Raw genomic sequence first — 17157 nt, 5'->3', positions numbered from 1 at the left:
ATCAAGGCAAAATGAATACCTCAAGCATTTACCGCATTTATCGAGTGCCGCAACCTGCTATAACCATGCTTTGATAGAGCTATTGCATGGTTGGCTGCAATCAAGTTTAATCGAGCAAGTTTCAAGTGCGTATTTGAGTTTTCGAACCCTGTATACTTACTAGCACTTCAACTTACCGATCATATAGGATGGGCAGGTCGACTAGTACCTGTCGGGACTCGAAACCACGGCGGTTGGCAAAATTGCCGCGCTTGATTTATCGATTCCAATTCAAGAGTTATGTGTGTGATAAACAAGATCGACACAAACCTCGGCTAAGAAAACCAGTTCCTTACCTGTTGCCCCTGCGGTGTCAGCACCCAAGGGATGAACTCAGGTGCGAAGCCATCTTCTGTCACCCCATTCCCAAAGCTCGCATACTTTTGTGTCGGATCCTCGAAACGGAGGTCGAAATCCTCCCAACGAACGATCTCTGTGGCGGCATAGTAATGGTGGTTGGTTCCCGGCCATGGAACCACTACTCGCCCTTCTTTGTTCTTGTCTACTGATGCATTAACAACGGATACCTCCTTCGAAGAAAGGAGCTATACCTACACCATGAGCTGCATGGATCAGACCACGACATGTGAGCCATGCGGGATTGAGCCCAGCGGACAAATTGATGCTGCGCTTCGGGCTTGACACTAACTGATCGTAGACAGTCAGTCTGCAGTCGCGTCAGGATCCGGATGATGTAGTCGGACGTCCGTTCGATGCCCGGGATGACAGAGCCGTTAACAGGACAATGAGGTGGATGGAAAGCTGCAGTGCTTGCGAATCAGCCATGGATCGACCTTTTGCAGGACTTCGGAAAATATGAGGCCAAACGAACCAAAGAAGTTGGGAAATCCAGCCACCATGCTTGCCATGTAGCTTTCACAGTCGCCTTGCGGACCCCAGCAATCATTCAAGCTAATTCCGTCTCGTCCGATAACTGGGAAGCGGGAGGCGTAGGGCTCAAAGCCCGTGGCGCAAACGACAAGATCGCAATCGTACTCCTCTCCTGAGCACGTCCGCACGCCATTTTCAGTCAGGCTAGCGACATGATCCTGAACTAGATGCACATGCGGCTGCTGCATGGCCTCGATGTACGAATCGCCGATGGTCCACCGCCGACACGCTGGGGCAAAGTCTGGCTGGAGCATTCTTCGGAGGTTCGGATCCTGGATTTTGTGATCGTAGTAGGACTCCACCCGTGCTCGCATTTCGTGATGCGCTGGGGTATTCTTCCAGAGCACACGAAAAGCGGATGCGATCTGCCGCTCGAGCTGGGTGCGATACTTGTGATACAAGTCGGGGTTATTCGCAAACTCAAGCTTCTCTTCCTCCGTGACTGGAATGAGTGGTGAGACGGGTTTCGTTCTGTGAAGGAGTCCTTACATACACCTTTTATTCTCGTCGAAAAGCCCAGGACCAGCCCACGTTTGGCTTCGACAGAAGTTGATCAGCTCTGCAGCTTCTACGCCTTTCTATCAGCGATCGTATAGCAAGGTTCATACTAAGGAAAGGACTTACCATACTGCAGGGCACCGACGCATTGCATTCCACTGGAGCCGTTTCCCAAAACAGCGACTCGTTTTCCCGACACTACTAGGCCCTTTGGCCAACACGCTGTATGGCAAATGTCGCCGCGAAATCCACCCCTCCCGTTGAAGTCCGGGAGTTTGTAATTATTCAGCCGTCCAACAGCATAGACGAAGACATCCGCCTCGACGATGGTCTCTTCCTGGGTAGTCTCATGCTTGAACGTGGTCAGCCAGGACGAGGTTCTCTCATTCCATGTCGCAGATACGCATCGTTGTTGATGGCGAATATACTTCGCCAGCCCATGGTCGGCAATCACTGAGCCTTAATAGGCGCGTATTTCGGGCGCGGACGCATATAGCGTGGACCAGCGGGGATTGGGCGCCCAACTATACTGATACCCATGAGATGGAACATCGCAGGCGCACCTAATAACAGTTACTGTGGTGTTATTACTGCCGGGATAGGCAAGGTATTCGCATGGCAGGTGGGTCGTACCCTGGGTACCGATTCTCGAACCAGGTGCCCCCGGGGCCTTCGTTCTTGTCGTAGATCTTCAGATCAATGTTCCTCATCCGCGAGGTGATATCGTGTGCGATTTGGATTCCGGATATCCTGTGTCAAGAACTGGAGTCAACGATTGATCTGAAATGCGAAATGCCCAAGAAAGGATAGAACCCACCCAGCGCCAATGACAACTACTCTCAATCGACGGGGCATGAATGCCGTTGGACTTGCAGCTCCATGTGTCATTTTCACGAGAGTCGTATAGTATCTAGTTTCTCGCAGGTTTGTAATTGCTAATATGTTGTTGAGTTGAGATAGAATGAGCCATCTCCGACAATGCAGTTCTCTAAGCTCGAACAATCCATAGATTATGCGATAAACTCAAATTCGACTGTATGCATAGTGAATGAGTTCATGAGTCACTTATTCTGCTATCCTTCCTTGTCTCAACACATGATGTTTGTGGTCGAACGTCAACAACAGGAACGGCCGAAAGTCTAACGTAAGTGCGAAGGTAGACTTCATTACTTCATCACTTGTGTTTATTCACACTTCTCCAAGGCAGAAGGACCCGGGACCTTGATCATACCTGACAATCTCTCTTACATGCCACAAAGAAACTTGCTGGTTCTCGGGCTGAAGCAAGGCGAGTAGCAGTCTTCTCCCACCTGCAAGACAGGTTTTTTTGCCCTCTCGATCCAAGGCTGTCTAACATAGGGCGGAAAGTATAAGAGCTTGTTGCTGTTATTCCAGCACGACGGGCCTAGACTCTGCTTTCGCCTACATGCGACCAGTTTCTCAGTGACAGCTGCCTTCACGCATGCTTCAAAAGACTATACCTCTGCATTCAGATTCGCAGATCACTTGGTCAGAGCCCCACATTTATCTGTACCTCATTGAGAACTACCGCGATTGTCGTCAAGAGCCTTGCCAGCCCAATGGTGCGCGTCTTGCAAGTGGATGTTCGAGCAATCACGACGCCAGAGCGATAATATCCTGACTAATGGTCTACCCAGCAGTGTTGTCGATCTTCGCTTGCCATGCATCATTCGCATACTACATCCAAGTGACGTAAGAGTGGATGTGGTTTTGTCCTTGCCAGGTTGATGGCTCAGATATCTGGATGATGTGAATGAACTCGGACATTCAAAAGGCCTGGATATACCTCCGGACTTTTGCCCTCCGTCTGGCTTAAACTTTTGATTCTCTTCATGGGATGCTAACCTACATAAGCACTCCTGTCCCTGCATTGTCTGGGTGCTTTACTACGGCTATGCGATCGCATCCCATCGCTGGTTCTGTTCCTCCAGTGGTGAAATGCGCAGCGGCGGAGCGGCTTGCCTTTGATCGCACGAAACGTGCGAATCGCTGTTTCGCTCCCTGATTTACCGAGGTCTCCGACTGACCTCACGAAGGATGATTTTCTACTCATTTGTGCGGTAGGAGCAGTCCCATGCATGAAGCTGATAAGGTGAAGAGGCTGCCGAGGGAGGGGAGGGGGCGTATCTTGCGCGAGACTACAAATTCCGATCCCACCACGCTGTCCCTCGTCCAGGAGGGGAACAGCAGTCGATCATTGCCTTAATCCAGAAAGTATAATCTTTCTTCTGGTCGTCTGAGTGGATGCGACCCTGGCAAATCCGCGATGCAGAAGAAGAGCATGAGCGGAACCCGGATCACCTGCCTATACAAGCCCTGACTTCACCCGCCTCAATCCCCCTTTTATGGCTCCTATACTTTCTCTATCTCATTTACCTCGCATTAAGCTGACAGCTGGTTGGCACGATGCTCCGACCGGCGGATCCAGCGCTCATCGTGATTTCTGAATCAGAGCCAGTCACAGCAGGTGTGTTCTTGGATCATCGGTTGCTCCGACTCAACTTACGGAACAAGGAGCTAAGTCCGACGAGTTGGATCGAGGAAGCACCGGTCAGTTGAGATATCGACCGCAATCGTGCCCCTGGTGGTGATAGCGCAAGCACGAATGGAGTTTTTCTTGACCCATCTCCCCCACTCTTGAAGAAATTTACAGTGGAACGCGATCAACCCACGAACGGCGATCCGCATGCTAAGCACTACTGACAGAAAAGCTTTGCGAAGGAGCAACACCGACCGGAACATCAATGACATTTATGCCATGGTTGGTGAAAGGAGGTATTCGGATATGTCTGGTGGCAAATGGAAAGATAACATACAAAAGCAATGCAAGAGACGACGACAACAACCGGGAAATTGTGCAGGGAAATGCATAATCAGAAGCGGACCGGCATAAGTTGATTGATGCCTGCGATCTGAGCTCGGATTTACCCCCAGTGGAAGAAGCTGCATAAGCGAAGTGTCTAGCAGTGATTAGGAGCGAGCTTAGCGTGTTCTACGAGTGGATTTCCTGAAGGCGAAGGAGAACCAAGCATTTGTTTTCCGACGCCACCCACGCACACGCATCCACCCACAGCCATTCACCACTCATCACTCACCCCTCGTCACAACCACTTGGGAAAAAACAGCTTTGGTGAACATGGACCTGGTAATGTTCCTGAATATCGTGCCTCTGGACAGAAATCAGTCTCGATCCATGGATTGACAGACAACGGCTTGTTCATCCATTGACAAAAAGAGTCGGATAACGCGGATGCTGGATCCCTTAGAATCTGCACATCCAATAACAGACTCGCGATCGGATGTTGACTGGAACCACTTCGACGTCATTGGAGACACACCGATGGAGTCGGGATTCAGGGCACAAGCCATTCACAGCCCATGCACTGGTTCTCGGTGCACTGCACTCCTCAGGAACTCCCGAGTTTCTGTTTTCCGAGGCCCGCCGAAGAATCCCTCCGACCCACTGGGCCATGGGACAATTACGCCAGCACAGGCCCTAAACTCCTCTCCGCCTCGACGATCTCTCGCATCCCATCTCCCAATCCCAGTCCATTCTCCCATCTGCTCCATCCACCCACCAGACATGGCGTCATGGAACAATGGCTTGCGACCGGTGGAAATCATGATCAGGCAGGCCCTCCCCTTCACCGCGGGTCTGCTGGAGGCTTTGTTGTTGCTTAACCTTTCTTTCCCCCTTTTTTTCACTCTTCTCCCATCTCAGTAAACCATCAACATACCCGTTAATTCTCCATCACTTGCAGGGAGACTGGAATTCCTCCCACTTGACGTGAATCATATTCTGAAGTTTGGTCAACATGAGCGACGCAGACGCCGGACGCGACGCTGAACGCGACTCCGGACGTCCCCGGGCCAGGGTGAGTGCCTCCGAACAACTCGCTGTCCACAGAAAAGTGAAGCTGAACTTAAGCTTTTTGCGCAATGATAGTCCGACGTGGATCGAGTCCGCGAAGAAGCGACCGGGGCATCCTCGCCCCCTATCTCGCCGGTCGGCCGCGGTCGCCGTGGCACCATGGACTCCGATTTCATCTCTCCCACCCGTCGCGTCTCCGGTCGTGACGGCGAGCTGGGATCTGGCGTGCGTCGTCGCAGCTCGGCCGCCTCTCGCCGGAGCGGACGCAGCGGTGGCATCCCCAGTCTGGCTCCGCGGACGACACTGGCCCAGCGGACGCAGGGCAAGTTCACCGTGGCCGGGCCGGACGACACGTCGCAGCTGCGCCTGGCGCACGAGCCCTTTGTGCAGCCGGGCTACGGTGACCTGAATCCAGCCTACGAGCAACCCGTGAATGCACGACCAGTCTGGGGTCTGGCTAAACCCTTGCCTCGCGTGGTGCGGTCTGGCATGGTGCCCACCAAGGAGGAACTGCTTGAAGCCCGCCAGAACGCCCAGTTGCCGGCGGAGAACTCTCAAAAGTATGGATTGGACGTCGACCCAAACGACCTGGAGCAGGGCCAGATCGAAAAGACCACTGACCCGCGCCTGATGGCAGCCCAGGTCGAAGACGCGCGTCTGCAGCGCGAGGTCAACTTCATGAACAAACTCCTGTCGGGCGACACCACCTCCATCCGCGGCTCCCGCATGTCTCGCACCTCGTCCACCCGTCGTCGTCGGTCCTCCGCCGTGGGGTGGGAGGAGCAGCTATCAACGGTGGCCGAGGGCGAGACGCCGGCCACCAGCATCCACGGGGACGACGACGAGGAGACCGAGGGGCCCTCGGCAGCAGCCCCGCCGCACCGCGGGAGCAACGACCATCGCCCGAGCGACGTTCCCCTGCAGCCAGTCCCGGAGGAGCCGGAATGGCACGGCGACGACGACACAGCCGGGGGGTCTCCGAATCTCGAGGAGGAGCTGAAGGAAGGGCTGGACGACCTGTCAGCCCTGGAAGACCCAGCTCTGCCGGAGGATCTTCACCCGCTCGTGCAGGAGCTGGTCGAGGAAGAAGTTCACAACAATCACACGACCTGGTCGGTGATTCGGACGCACCACCGCGAGGCGCTGGCGGAGGCACTGGGCGTTTTCGTGCAGCTGTTCGTCGGCTTCTGTGCTGACCTGGCTGTGACCTGCGCTGACGCGGGCAACCCCAACACGACGGATTGGGCCTGGGGCTTTGCGACCATGATGGCCATCTACGTGTCCGGTGGTATCTCCGGTGCGCACTTCAACCCGGCCATCACCATCATGCTGTGGTTCTACCGTGGTTTTCCCAAACGCCTGATGCCCGAGTACTTCGCCGCGCAGTTTTTGGCGGCCTTCATCGCAGCGCTCTGCGCTTACGGTCTCTACTACGAGTCGATCCACGAGTACCTGGCCTCGAACGCCACCTCCGGCGTCGTCAACAGCTTCGTCACGAACCAGCGATACAGCTGGATCGGCGGCGCGACGGCCTTCTTCAACGAGTTCTTGGGTACTATGATCCTGGTCATTGTCGTGCTCGCGCTGGGTGACGACCAGAACGCGCCGCCGGGTGCCGGTATGAACTCGCTGATCGTGGGCCTGATGATCATGAACCTGAGTGTGGCGTTCGCCTACCAGACGGGGGCGGCCTTCAACCCGAGCCGTGACTTTGGGCCCCGACTCGCGCTGCTGGCCCTGGGCTACGGCAGCGACCTGTTCACCAACGCGTACTGGTTCTACGGGCCCTGGGTGGGGGCGATCGGCGGGGCGATGATGGGCGGCTTTCTGTACGACTTCTTCATCTTCACGGGTGGCGAGTCGCCGGTCAACTACCCCTGGGAGCGGACCGAGCGGGCCATGCGCAAGAGCAAGATGAAGTGGAGGCGGCGGTTGCATCTGTCCAAGGAGCAGACGGAGAAGAGCTAAGCTCTGTTTAGCATCTGTGGCTTATGTCTATAGACGAGTTGTGGGATGTTGTAGATATTATGTTGGTGTGTTTGTTTATTTGTTTCTGGGTGCACCAAGCACCATGGTCGGTTGTTCATTTAGCCTGAATACATCTTAGATTGAATCTCGATACGCCAGACCCTGGGGATCGTGGCTTAGTGGGTCTGTTATAGCATTATTCCATCTGTTATGCTTCAGCTTAATCCCGGTCTGAGAGCCTTGCTTTTTTCGAACACACACACTTTCCTCCGTCCGGGTGTAAACTCCCCGGCGGTAATTTCCGCAAATGAATATCCAAGCCACCAAACTGTAATTAAGATAAAGTAATCTGTACCAAGAATCCGCCGGGTCAAGCAATGCCATTGTGAGGTTGCATACCTGCTTCCCGCCGACAGTTCAATTGTGGCAACCCCAACTCGGATGATTCCCATCCTACCATTTCCACCGCATGGACATATTTAGTAACAGACGGAGCCACCTCGTGGCAGGGAGTCTGCTCCCCGATCCAGCACTGCAGCTTAAGGACTTGCTTAACGGTTTCAGTTTGCGCAGGAAAAACCGGGTTGGCCGCGCCGAAGAAATCGGACGATGAAGTCACGGGACCCACATCGACCCCGAGGCAGGCCGTGACGTCACGCTTCTATCTCTCTATTCTCTATCATTCGGTCAACACCTTTCTTCCACCATCCTTCATCATGACGCTTTTTCAATGGCGGCCAGCAAGATTGTGGTGCTTGGCGTTGGCTCGTTCTTTCGGCGAGGAGGAAGAGGAGGGATGGCGAGATGCACGACTTCAGCCTGATCAACATCGTCTCCGGGTAAATTCTCTCCTACACCACCAACCACCACCAATTACCACCGCCATCAACGGCAATCATATACCCGAATCGCAACAACGACAACAACCCCAAGTTCAATGGAAACCGATGAGCCGCATCTCTCCCCGCTGCGGCGATTCACCTCGGCCGTGCGCTGGAGCTGGTACGCCATCTCGCTCAGCTGGGGCGGGATTGCCGTGCTGCTGCACCAGACCCCGCACCAATTCACGGGGCTCAACACCATCGGCACGATCGTCTTCATCGCCAACCTGGTCATCTACGCCCTGATCACGGGGTCCTTCATCTTCGAGGCGCTCAGCCCCAGCCCGACCACTGGCAAGGCCGCCTCGGGGCCCCCGGACTTCCGGACGCGCTGGCTGCACATCCAGCAGCTGACGGACCTGTACTTCATCCCGATCTCACTGCTGGCTTTTGCCGCGATCCTCTTCGGGGTCTCCTACTACGGCACCCCGCACTGCGGCCGGTGGCTGGTTTTGACGCTGCACGCGCTGTTCTGGGTGTACACGGCCGTCTCCCTGATCCTGTGCATCGTGCTGTCGTGGATCATCCCGCACACGCACACCACCCCCGAGAAGCACTACCCGATCGTGCAGATCCTGCCCTTCTTCCCGCCGATGCTCAGCGGCACGATGGCGGGCATCCTCGCGCCCAACCAGCCCGCCAACCTGGCCTTGCCCATGCTCGTCGGCGGCACCACGATGCAGGGCCTCGGCATCCTGATGTTCTTCGTCGTCCTCGCGCAGACGGCGCACACCCTCACGCGCAGCGGCCTGCCGGAGGGGAAATTCCGGCCCGAGATGTTTATTGCGGTGGGCCCGCCGTGCTTCACCATCATCGCGTGGTACGGCATGGCCTCGGCGGCGCTCGAGAAGCTGCCGGATTATTATCTCAGTAAAGCGAGCAGCGTGCACACTGCGGATGTGCTGTATATCCTGGCGGTCGTGGCGGGCGTCAGTCTGTGGGTGCTGGCGTTCGTGCAGTTCTGGCTCGCCGTGGTGAGTATGGTCGAGGCGATAATCCGCCGGTTGATTGCGTATGAGTTGAATTGGTGGTGTATGGTCTTCCCGTTGACGGGGTTCGTCCTGTGTACCTGTAATCTGGGCCAGGCGTTGAATTCCCCGGCCATTCTGTGGGTGGGCTCCGCCATGACGATTGGGCAGGTCGCCCTGTGGTTGGTTATTTGTGGGTGTCAGATTGTGGTTTGGGTGCGACGGGGGTGGTAGTCCTCGTTGCTGTTTGTTCTGGTGCTGGGTAGACAGATTCCTTGGGGTGAAGTGATGTATAATGATGTATATAAAATGGTGTCCTGTTCGTGATTGGCATAGTTGATAAACATATAATATATATACCTTAGTACTGTACCCTACGAAACGTATCCGTCACGGGCAATAATAGTATCACGTCAATGGGTCAGCACTATTAAAGTCCACAGGCTCGCAGTGCAAGGACTAACATGCTACCTGGTAGGTTGAAGATGCAATATGCACGAGTGTAGGTACTCCGGGCTGTACAGTACTGTCTCATGTGGTCTGGTTTCGTGACCTGTTTGTCCTGTGTTTCCTTTGTTTCCTGACCGAATCCCAACTTCTTCATCTTCCTATGATCTCCTTCTCCTTCTCCCTCTTCTTCTTCTTCTTCTTCTTCTTCTTCTTCTTCTTCTTCTCCTCTGAACCCTCACTTGAAAGTCTGCCTCGCCTTCCCTCTATCAGCGATCCTATCCAGCTCATTCCACTGTTGCCATTTACTCTTCGCACGGACAGACACCTGCTCGAGGAGAGACATATTGGATTAGACAACGCTCGCATACGTGGCAGAAAGGGAACTCACATCATCAACCTTGGCCATCGCCGTGAATACGCTGTATACAGTCAGTCATCCTCAGTTTGATGCACTTCGACCTGAACTCTGAAAACGTAATGTACCCTTGACGGACCGGAGCCTTGAATCTCTCAGCCACGGCTTTGACCCTCAGCGACATGTGTTTGGGCCACACTTGCTTGGGAGCCTCTTTGTCTGGCTCCTTCGGGGCATCGCCCTTCTGTAACAGCCATATACACTCGGATTTCATCGCCTCTCCACCCCTCTTCCCCCCTTCTGGCATATTCCAGTGCGGTGGTTCCCTTGACATCCTTGAGATCCCCTCGGGCACCGCTATCAAGCAGAAGTCGCACGATTTCCTCCTTGCCGCTGGCCGCCGCCGCCATCAACGGGGTTGCATAAAGCGCATTTCGTGAGTTGACGTGGGCCCCGCGGTGGAGCAAAAGTTGCACCACGTCTCGGTGACCGAGCAGAGCAGCCAGAAAAAGGGAATTGGATCCTTGTGCGCCTTTGCTGTCTACCTCCACGCCAGCATCGAGGAGGAGACGTACAACTAGTTCAAGGCCCCTCCTAATAGAGCGAGGAATTGACGCTCTATGTATTGGTTCTGCTTCCTCGGCTTCGCTTTCATCTTTATCCTCGTCTTCATCTTCGTCTTCGTCTTCGTCATTTTCAGACTTGCCTTCCCCGTCTTCTCCGGAATCTTCTTCCTCTCCGTCCTCTTCTTCCGACTCGTTTTCGGGATTACTGGAGTAGTCTTCAAAGAGGTTTTCTATCCCCAGCTCCTCGTCCTCAGATTCCATGTCCACCAGAGGACCGGCTGCCTAATGAATTGCTTTTCGTCCCTTTGAGTCCCGTAAGTCGGGATTGGTGCCAGCATCGAGAAGGAGGTGCACCATGTCCACTTGTCCGAACACCGCCGCATGCATGAGCGGGGTCCACCAAGAGGCGTCTCGGGAGTCGACATTCGCCCCCGCGGTAAGAAGCTGCTGTACAATCTTCTTGAATCCCTGGCGCGCAGCGAGGGATATTGGAGGGATGCAATCCTGGTCCCCAAATTCGAGATTCGCCCCAGCTCGGAGGAGGAGCGTCACCCCCGGCACATGCCCGTTGGCGCACGCGTACGCCGGGGGGGTGATTCCGTCTCGATCCCGCACGTCGACACTGGCCCCGGCTTGGAGGAGGAGCTCGACTATCGCCGTGTGTCCGGCTTCCGCCGCGCGGGACAGGGGCTTGACCTTCAGTCGATCATTCTCGTCAAATCGAGCGCCAGCCTCCAGCAGTAGCCGCACCTCCCTTCGATGCCCTAGTGCGGCTGCCATCGCCAGCGGTGTTGCCCCCGACCTCACTCTCGGGTTCCTCTGTACCCCGGCCTCAAGCAATAACCGGGTGGCCGTGACGTGTCCTCGAGCGGCGGCCAAATGCAGCGGCCTCCAGAAATCCGGCCCGTCCGCCTCCAGGTCCTCTTTCCTCTCGGCAGAATGCGCAGCATCACCACATCGTCATTGCTGGCCGCCCAGTGCGTGGGGGTCCAGGGTCCGTGGGGTCGGGCTCCATGGGTTCGAAGCGCACGCAGCGGGTTGTGGAGGCTGGAACCGCTGCTGGCTTGGGTTCCACTCTCGTAGCTCCCACTGCTCGTGTCTGACTCCAATTCCTCGCTGTATGAATACTGATGTGAATCCTTCGTCTTCTGCCGGAGCTTTTTCCACCACCCTCTATCGCTGGGGTGGCCATATAGTTTGTCCCACGCTCGCCACGTCTCGTCGTCGTATTTGATCGGCCACCCCCCGGGGCTCACATCCAGAGCCACCGGATTGTCGTTTCCAGGTTGTGCTCAATCGCAAATTGCAACGGCATCCATCCATTGGGCGTCGGACTCACATACGCACGGCCGTTCTTCCCCAGCAGTCGATGGGATAGCCCTCATCGTTCCTGATTCTTGGCTTGGGTGTCCAGAACTTGCAGATCTTAAAACCTGATTCATGTCTGCTATATATAATAGACCACACTCAGAGATCCTCAATTCCGAAGCCTTAAAATTACCCTACTATATCTGTTAGAGTCACTTTCTGTAGTATAGTTGTAATCAATGTTGATGATATTGTGCTTTGCGTTGTTGAATTCGATGCAGTAATAAAGAAGATTCATTGGCCTCCTACGGTGCCCAGATGCCTTCACAATCCAAGTGTGAGCTGGTAGTCATCTCTCTCACTTCCTTCATGCCAGCTCCCTAGATTACTTCCTCCCTAAAGCTCGTCTGCAGATACCACGCATGAGCTATAATTAAATCGCCAGTTCTCACCCCCTCTACTATAGTTCTACTGCGACATTTGCAAAACACCAACCAAATACCCAAACCTACTAAAATCCACGCCAACGACCGCTTCACTTCACTTCCTACCCAGCTACAACACCGCAACCATCTCCTCCCTCGGCCCCGACGCAGTCGACCCCGTCGCCACGAGCACGCGCCTCCCCTCGCCATCCTCCCTCCACTTCAACGGCCCCTCCGGCAGCACCACCGCTCTCTCCTTCCCCAGAACCTCCAGCAACCCCGCATCCAAATCCGCCCGCATGCCATGCACCACCTCGAACCCCCCGCCAAACTGCAGCGGAATACTCTCATGCTCCACCAGCCCCGCCAACGCAGGGAGCACCTGGCCCGGCGTCAGGATCACCAGCTTAGCGGCGGTGACCGGATCGACGAATTTCTTCATCACGCCCCAGATCGTGCTGAAGTAGCTGGGCGCGTTGCAGATCTGTCCCTCAATTAGCTGAGCCACGAGCTAAGTGCCCCCCACCACGCTGCCAAAACTGCACCACACTTCAGGAGCTCTACCCACAACCAGAACCAGGGTGAAACGGTGAAAGGGAACGTACGAAGATCGTCTCAATCGTCTCCGGATAACACGTCGCCAGGATCCAACTAATCTCCTTTGCGAAATCCCGCAGATTCCACGCCTGCTTGAGGCTGATCGCCGTCGCGTCGACGAGGTAGATGCTCTTGGTCACGGGCGTGCCGGCGGCGGCGGTGCACAGCGGGAGGATGAACCGCGTGAGCGTGTCGAAGAAGGCGCAGGCGCGCTGCGCCATGTCCGGTGCATTCTTGTCGGTCGGCGAGCGCGTGCGGCGCCAGTGGTGCACGGCGTCGGCGTCGAGGTGCGCGATGTCCAGGAAGAGGATGGGGAGGTCGGTGCGGGTGCGGCGGCCGGTCCAGTGGGGGTACTTTTTGCTTCTTGTTAGTATGGCTTTAAGGAGGGGGGGAAAGGGCGGGGGTGGGTACGAGTTTGCGCGTGGCTTCGTAGTCGTCGATTGAAATGGTGTTGTAGACCTCGATGATGGATTTGTCGGTGCGGATGCGCGAGGCGGACTCGTATTGTTGGAGGGCGGTGGTGGGGTCGTTTTTGCGGGCTTGCAGGAAGCGGCTGGGCTTGGTCAGTGTTTGTATTCGTGATGGAGTATGAGTGTGGTGAGGGAAAGGGGGGGAGGGCACAGTAAGGTCAGGTCGTCAGTTAGACCGTCCACGACATCCCCCGCTTGTAGCCCCTGAGGCCGGTCCAGTAGCCCTCGTTCCGCGCAGAGGGCCTTGAAGCTGGCCAGCGCCGCCGGGTCGGTTTCCGGGGGCGCTGTGTCCGGGGCGAGACTTGGCATGACGGCGGTGGTTTTGGTGATTCTTGATGCAACTCAAGGGGGTAATTGATCAAAGGGGAAAGTCAAAAGTGAGAAAGTGATAGCCTGGGAGAGACAGCGCCTAACTTAACAGTCAGCTTGGCTAGCCAGCTAGCGGCAGAAAAAGGAATGAATGTTTGCTGGACGGGTCGAATCACCGACGCTGCAGGCTTATCTCAGCCATGGCCAGGCCACGGCGTCTATTACGGCAATTCGGGGGTTGGAACTTGGACAAGGTTCGTCCGCGGCATGCAGATCGTCGATCCTAGCCCGGGAAAGAGATCGCGAATCTCCCTTCAGCGGATAAGTCATCCCGATAGTATAGTAAGTTAAGAGTATAAATGTCAACTTATCCATGACATCAACAATGGTTCATGGGAAGTGGATCCCTCCCGTGGAGCCCCTCATCAACATCACCGCGACGCAACCATGGTTTGTCCGCCTGTCAATGCGGTTCCCTCACCCCGAAAATCCTCACAGATCCCCAAGTACCCTTCGGTCTGACCCTGTTTTCGCTGCAGATCATGATGACCCGGCTGCTCGGTACCCAGATTGGAGACGATGTGCCATTGGCGTTGAGGGTCGAGTTAGGGCTGGGGCAGTCGATGACGGGATCGTTGGGGCGCCCGAGCAGCCGCGCGGACTATAAGGCCGGGGGGGATGCTGGGGGACACCCGATTGTAGTTTTGCTATTGTACTTCCATATTCATACGGAGAAATCACAATGATATCGATAGCACCCTTCCCCGACGAAGACCAGTTTTCCGTCCTCGTGCCCCGCGACACCCCCGACCTCCACGGCTTCTGTCACGGCTACCCGTTACGCCGACACAAGGCAGAACACAAGGCCAACGAGGGCTCGCTGCAGCTGCGCGCCGACTGGGAGAAGTACATTGGACCGATCGAGCGATGGGGCTCGTGTAATCCGTGGGAGGGCCACTTTGGGGCCGTGGTGTTGCCCTGCTGTCGGCCGGAGCGGATGGCCATTGTCAATTACATCTTCGAATGTAGGTTGCCGTCTGTTGCGAAAAGAAAAGGAAAACAAGAAAATCGAAAGAAAGAAGGAAGGAAGGAAGGAAAAAGAACCCAGCTGACCCTATAGACGCCTTCATGTACGACAACGTAGTCGAGTCAGCCGCCCAATCCACCGTGAGTACACCCTGCTGCTATCCACTACATCGACTAACTGTCCAGATAAACGCACACGCCGACGACATCGCCCTGGATGAGACGGAATACCGCACGGTGCGCTCCGTCACCGGCACGAAACAGGTGCAGTCCAAGATGCTGCTGGAGCTGTTCGCCCTCGACCCGGCCTGCGCCCAGGTCGTGCTCGATTCGTGGAAAACCATGATCGACACCACCGCGACCAAGGACAAGACGCGCGCGTTCCAGAACTGGGAGGAGTACGTTGACTATCGCATTATCGACACGGGAGCGCCGTGAGTCCAGCACCACTCCTTTTCTTATCAAAACCACTGACAGCAGCAGATTCGTCGACATGCTCATGCGCTTCGGGATGGGGTTCGTGCTGACCCCGGAGGAGCAAGCCAGCATTGAGCCCGTCGTGCGCCCGTGCTACGCGGCGCTGGGCCTCGCCAACGACTACTTCTCCTTCGACGTCGAGTGGGACGAGTTTCAGCACGCCGAGGAGACGACCATGACCAACGCCGTCTGGCTGTGCATGCACTGGCACGGCGTCGACGTCCCCGCGGCCAAGGAGATAGTGCGCCGGGTCACGAACAACTTCGAGCGGGAGTTCCAGCAGCGCGTGGCTGAGTACGTCGCTGGTGATGGACGCGAGAACCGGAAAGTGCAGGTCTACCTGCGTGCTTTGGGGTATCAGATTCCCGGCAACGTGGCGTGGAGTCTGCGGTGTCCGCGGTACCATCCGCATCTCGTTGAGGAGGCCGGGCGGTTACTTCAGCAGAGTATGCAGACTGCGTCGGATGAGGGATGTGTGGCGCCGGTGCAGGTGCAGGCGAAGCGCGCGAGTGTGTCTGAGGAGAGCGAGTCGAGCGAGTCGTCGGTCTGGTCGGGCCCGAACTCGCCGCGCTCGTCGATCTCGTCTGCTTCGGAGGAGGAGGAGGCGCGAGAAGTTGAGGAGGTCAAGCTGGGAGCTGAGGTATCTTCGTTGCCCTGACTAGCTACCTGAGATCGACAGGCTGACACCGTGCTAGCATCTCCTCAACCCAGCCGAGTACATCGCCTCGCTGCCGTCCAAGGGCGTGCGCGAAGCGTTCATCGACGCCCTGAACGTCTGGCTCATGCTCCCCGATCGACAAGTGAAGCTCCTCAAATCCATTGCCAAGACCCTGCACAACGCCTCGTTAATGTACTTTGCCTCCCTCACCTCCATTTTCTTCATCGGATACATACTAATTCCGCAGGCTGGACGACATCGAGGATTCCTCCCCGCTCCGCCGCGGCCAGCCCGCCACGCACACCGTGTACGGGGTGGGCCCCACCATCAACTCGGCCAACTACCTCCTCCTGCAGGCCTTAGACGAAGTGCGTGGCCTCGATGACTCGGACGGACAGTGTCTGGACATCTACACCGAGGAGATGCGCAACCTGTTTACCGGGCAGAGCTACGATGTGTACTGGACGCGAGAGGCGGTCTGTCCGTCCGAGGCGGAGTACATGGAGATGATCCGGCAGAGTATGCCCCCCCTTGATTGTTATGTTACTAGGTAATTATCTGCGATAGGATATTGACATATGTCTACGAACAGAAACAGGCGGCCTGTTCCGTCTCCTCGCGCGACTGATGATCGCGACCGCGCCTGCACAGCGCAATCGGTACGTCTCTTCCTTGCCCTAAAAACCAAAAGATCTACAGTCGGAAAACTGATGAGTGCGCAGAGACATTCCCCTCCTGCCCTTGATCGACAAGTTAGGCGAATACTTCCAGATCCGCGATGATTATAAGAATCTTACTGAAGAGGTAGGCCCTCGACCTTCAATCGTGATGTGTGGAATGCTGATACTGAGGGGGATAGTATACCGACCAAAAGGGCTTCTGCGAGGACCTCGACGAAGGGAAGTTCTCCTTCCCGCTTATCCATGCGCTGCGGGCGCAGGAGCGGGAGAAGAACGGGCGGCTTTGGGAGATGTTGGAGCAGGGGCGGGCGGGGGGGACGATGGAGCTCGCGAGGAAACGAGAGGTATTGGATATCTTGCAGGACAGTGGGAGTATGGAGTACACGCGGCGGACGTTGCAAGGGATAATGGGGGAGATTCATGGGGGCATGGGGCGGGTGGAACGGGAGACGGGCGGTGTGAATTGGGTGTTGCGGTTGCTGGTGATGCGGCTGGAGGTTTAGTCTTTGGATAATGGCTAATGTCTGATGATTATGATACTTGTTCGGCGTTGTGCATGTTGCTTAGATATCTATCCTAATGAGGAGATCCATGGAATGCGTGGAATGCGTGGAATGCGTGGAATGCTTCTAGAACCTTTACCCCAGATTTGACTAACGAGACTGCAACCGGCGATGACGTAGACTCCCTCCAACCTGT

General features: G+C 55.8%; 6 protein-coding genes across 6 annotated transcripts; 3 read left to right on the top strand and 3 right to left on the bottom strand.

Moving 5' to 3' along the window:
• Positions 1–172: 172 nt before the first annotated feature.
• Positions 173–2316, bottom strand: ASPACDRAFT_42686 (flavin-containing monooxygenase; the record flags this gene model as incomplete). Its single annotated transcript, XM_020201135.1, has 8 exons — positions 173–250; positions 336–541; positions 595–801; positions 872–1372; positions 1424–1498; positions 1555–1808; positions 2062–2178; positions 2246–2316. 8 exons carry the CDS (start codon positions 2314–2316, stop codon positions 173–175), a joined length of 1509 nt encoding a protein of 502 aa, XP_020056443.1.
• Positions 2317–5264: 2948 nt separating this feature from the next.
• On the top strand, positions 5265–7288 carry ASPACDRAFT_42685 (MIP/aquaporin family protein; the record flags this gene model as incomplete). The annotated part of the gene is made up of 2 exons (XM_020201134.1): positions 5265–5324; positions 5396–7288. The coding sequence occupies 2 exons, from the start codon at positions 5265–5267 to the stop codon at positions 7286–7288; spliced, it is 1953 nt and encodes a 650-aa protein (XP_020056442.1).
• A 534-nt stretch (positions 7289–7822) lies between these two features.
• Positions 7823–9512, top strand: ASPACDRAFT_118025 (tellurite-resistance/dicarboxylate transporter family protein). Its single transcript, XM_020196127.1, has one exon. The coding sequence runs from the start codon at positions 8226–8228 to the stop codon at positions 9369–9371; it is 1146 nt and encodes a 381-aa protein (XP_020056441.1). The 5' UTR covers positions 7823–8225; the 3' UTR covers positions 9372–9512.
• A 424-nt stretch (positions 9513–9936) lies between these two features.
• On the bottom strand, positions 9937–11288 carry ASPACDRAFT_42683 (ankyrin repeat domain-containing protein; the record flags this gene model as incomplete). Its single annotated transcript, XM_020201133.1, has 4 exons — positions 9937–10006; positions 10071–10186; positions 10275–10790; positions 10863–11288. The coding sequence occupies 4 exons, from the start codon at positions 11286–11288 to the stop codon at positions 9937–9939; spliced, it is 1128 nt and encodes a 375-aa protein (XP_020056440.1).
• Positions 11289–12061: 773 nt separating this feature from the next.
• On the bottom strand, positions 12062–13696 carry ASPACDRAFT_118024 (SEC14 family lipid-binding protein). Its single transcript, XM_020196126.1, has 4 exons — positions 13460–13696; positions 13250–13391; positions 12847–13191; positions 12062–12725 (listed from the first exon to the last, which is right to left on the bottom strand). The coding sequence occupies exons 1-4, from the start codon at positions 13615–13617 to the stop codon at positions 12372–12374; spliced, it is 999 nt and encodes a 332-aa protein (XP_020056439.1). The 5' UTR covers positions 13618–13696; the 3' UTR covers positions 12062–12371.
• Positions 13697–14359: 663 nt separating this feature from the next.
• On the top strand, positions 14360–16961 carry ASPACDRAFT_1880567 (bifunctional terpene synthase/polyprenyl synthetase family protein; the record flags this gene model as incomplete). Its single annotated transcript, XM_020198205.1, has 9 exons — positions 14360–14642; positions 14738–14784; positions 14830–15077; positions 15127–15760; positions 15816–15970; positions 16026–16297; positions 16371–16437; positions 16501–16582; positions 16638–16961. 9 exons carry the CDS (start codon positions 14360–14362, stop codon positions 16959–16961), a joined length of 2112 nt encoding a protein of 703 aa, XP_020056438.1.
• Between the last annotated feature and the right edge of the window lie 196 nt (positions 16962–17157).

This window comes from Aspergillus aculeatus (assembly GCF_001890905.1).
Source record: "Aspergillus aculeatus ATCC 16872 unplaced genomic scaffold ASPACscaffold_7, whole genome shotgun sequence".
In the NCBI taxonomy this organism is placed as follows: Eukaryota; Fungi; Ascomycota; class Eurotiomycetes; order Eurotiales; family Aspergillaceae; genus Aspergillus; species Aspergillus aculeatus.
This window is presented reverse-complemented; position numbering and strand designations above follow the sequence as displayed.

Excerpts from the sequence above, each read along its gene's own strand:
- ASPACDRAFT_118024 (XM_020196126.1), bottom strand. The coding sequence starts at position 13,617 with ATGCCAAGTCTCGCCCCGGACACAGCGCCCCCGGAAACCGACCCGGCG. Across the intron at positions 13,392-13,459 it reads ACTGACGACCTGACCTTACT|CCGCTTCCTGCAAGCCCGCA; the intron begins GTGCCCTCCCCC and ends GACCAAGCCCAG. Across the intron at positions 12,726-12,846 it reads AGACGATTGAGACGATCTTC|ATCTGCAACGCGCCCAGCTA; the intron begins GTACGTTCCCTT and ends ATTGAGGGACAG.
- ASPACDRAFT_118025 (XM_020196127.1), top strand. The coding sequence starts at position 8,226 with ATGGAAACCGATGAGCCGCATCTCTCCCCGCTGCGGCGATTCACCTCG.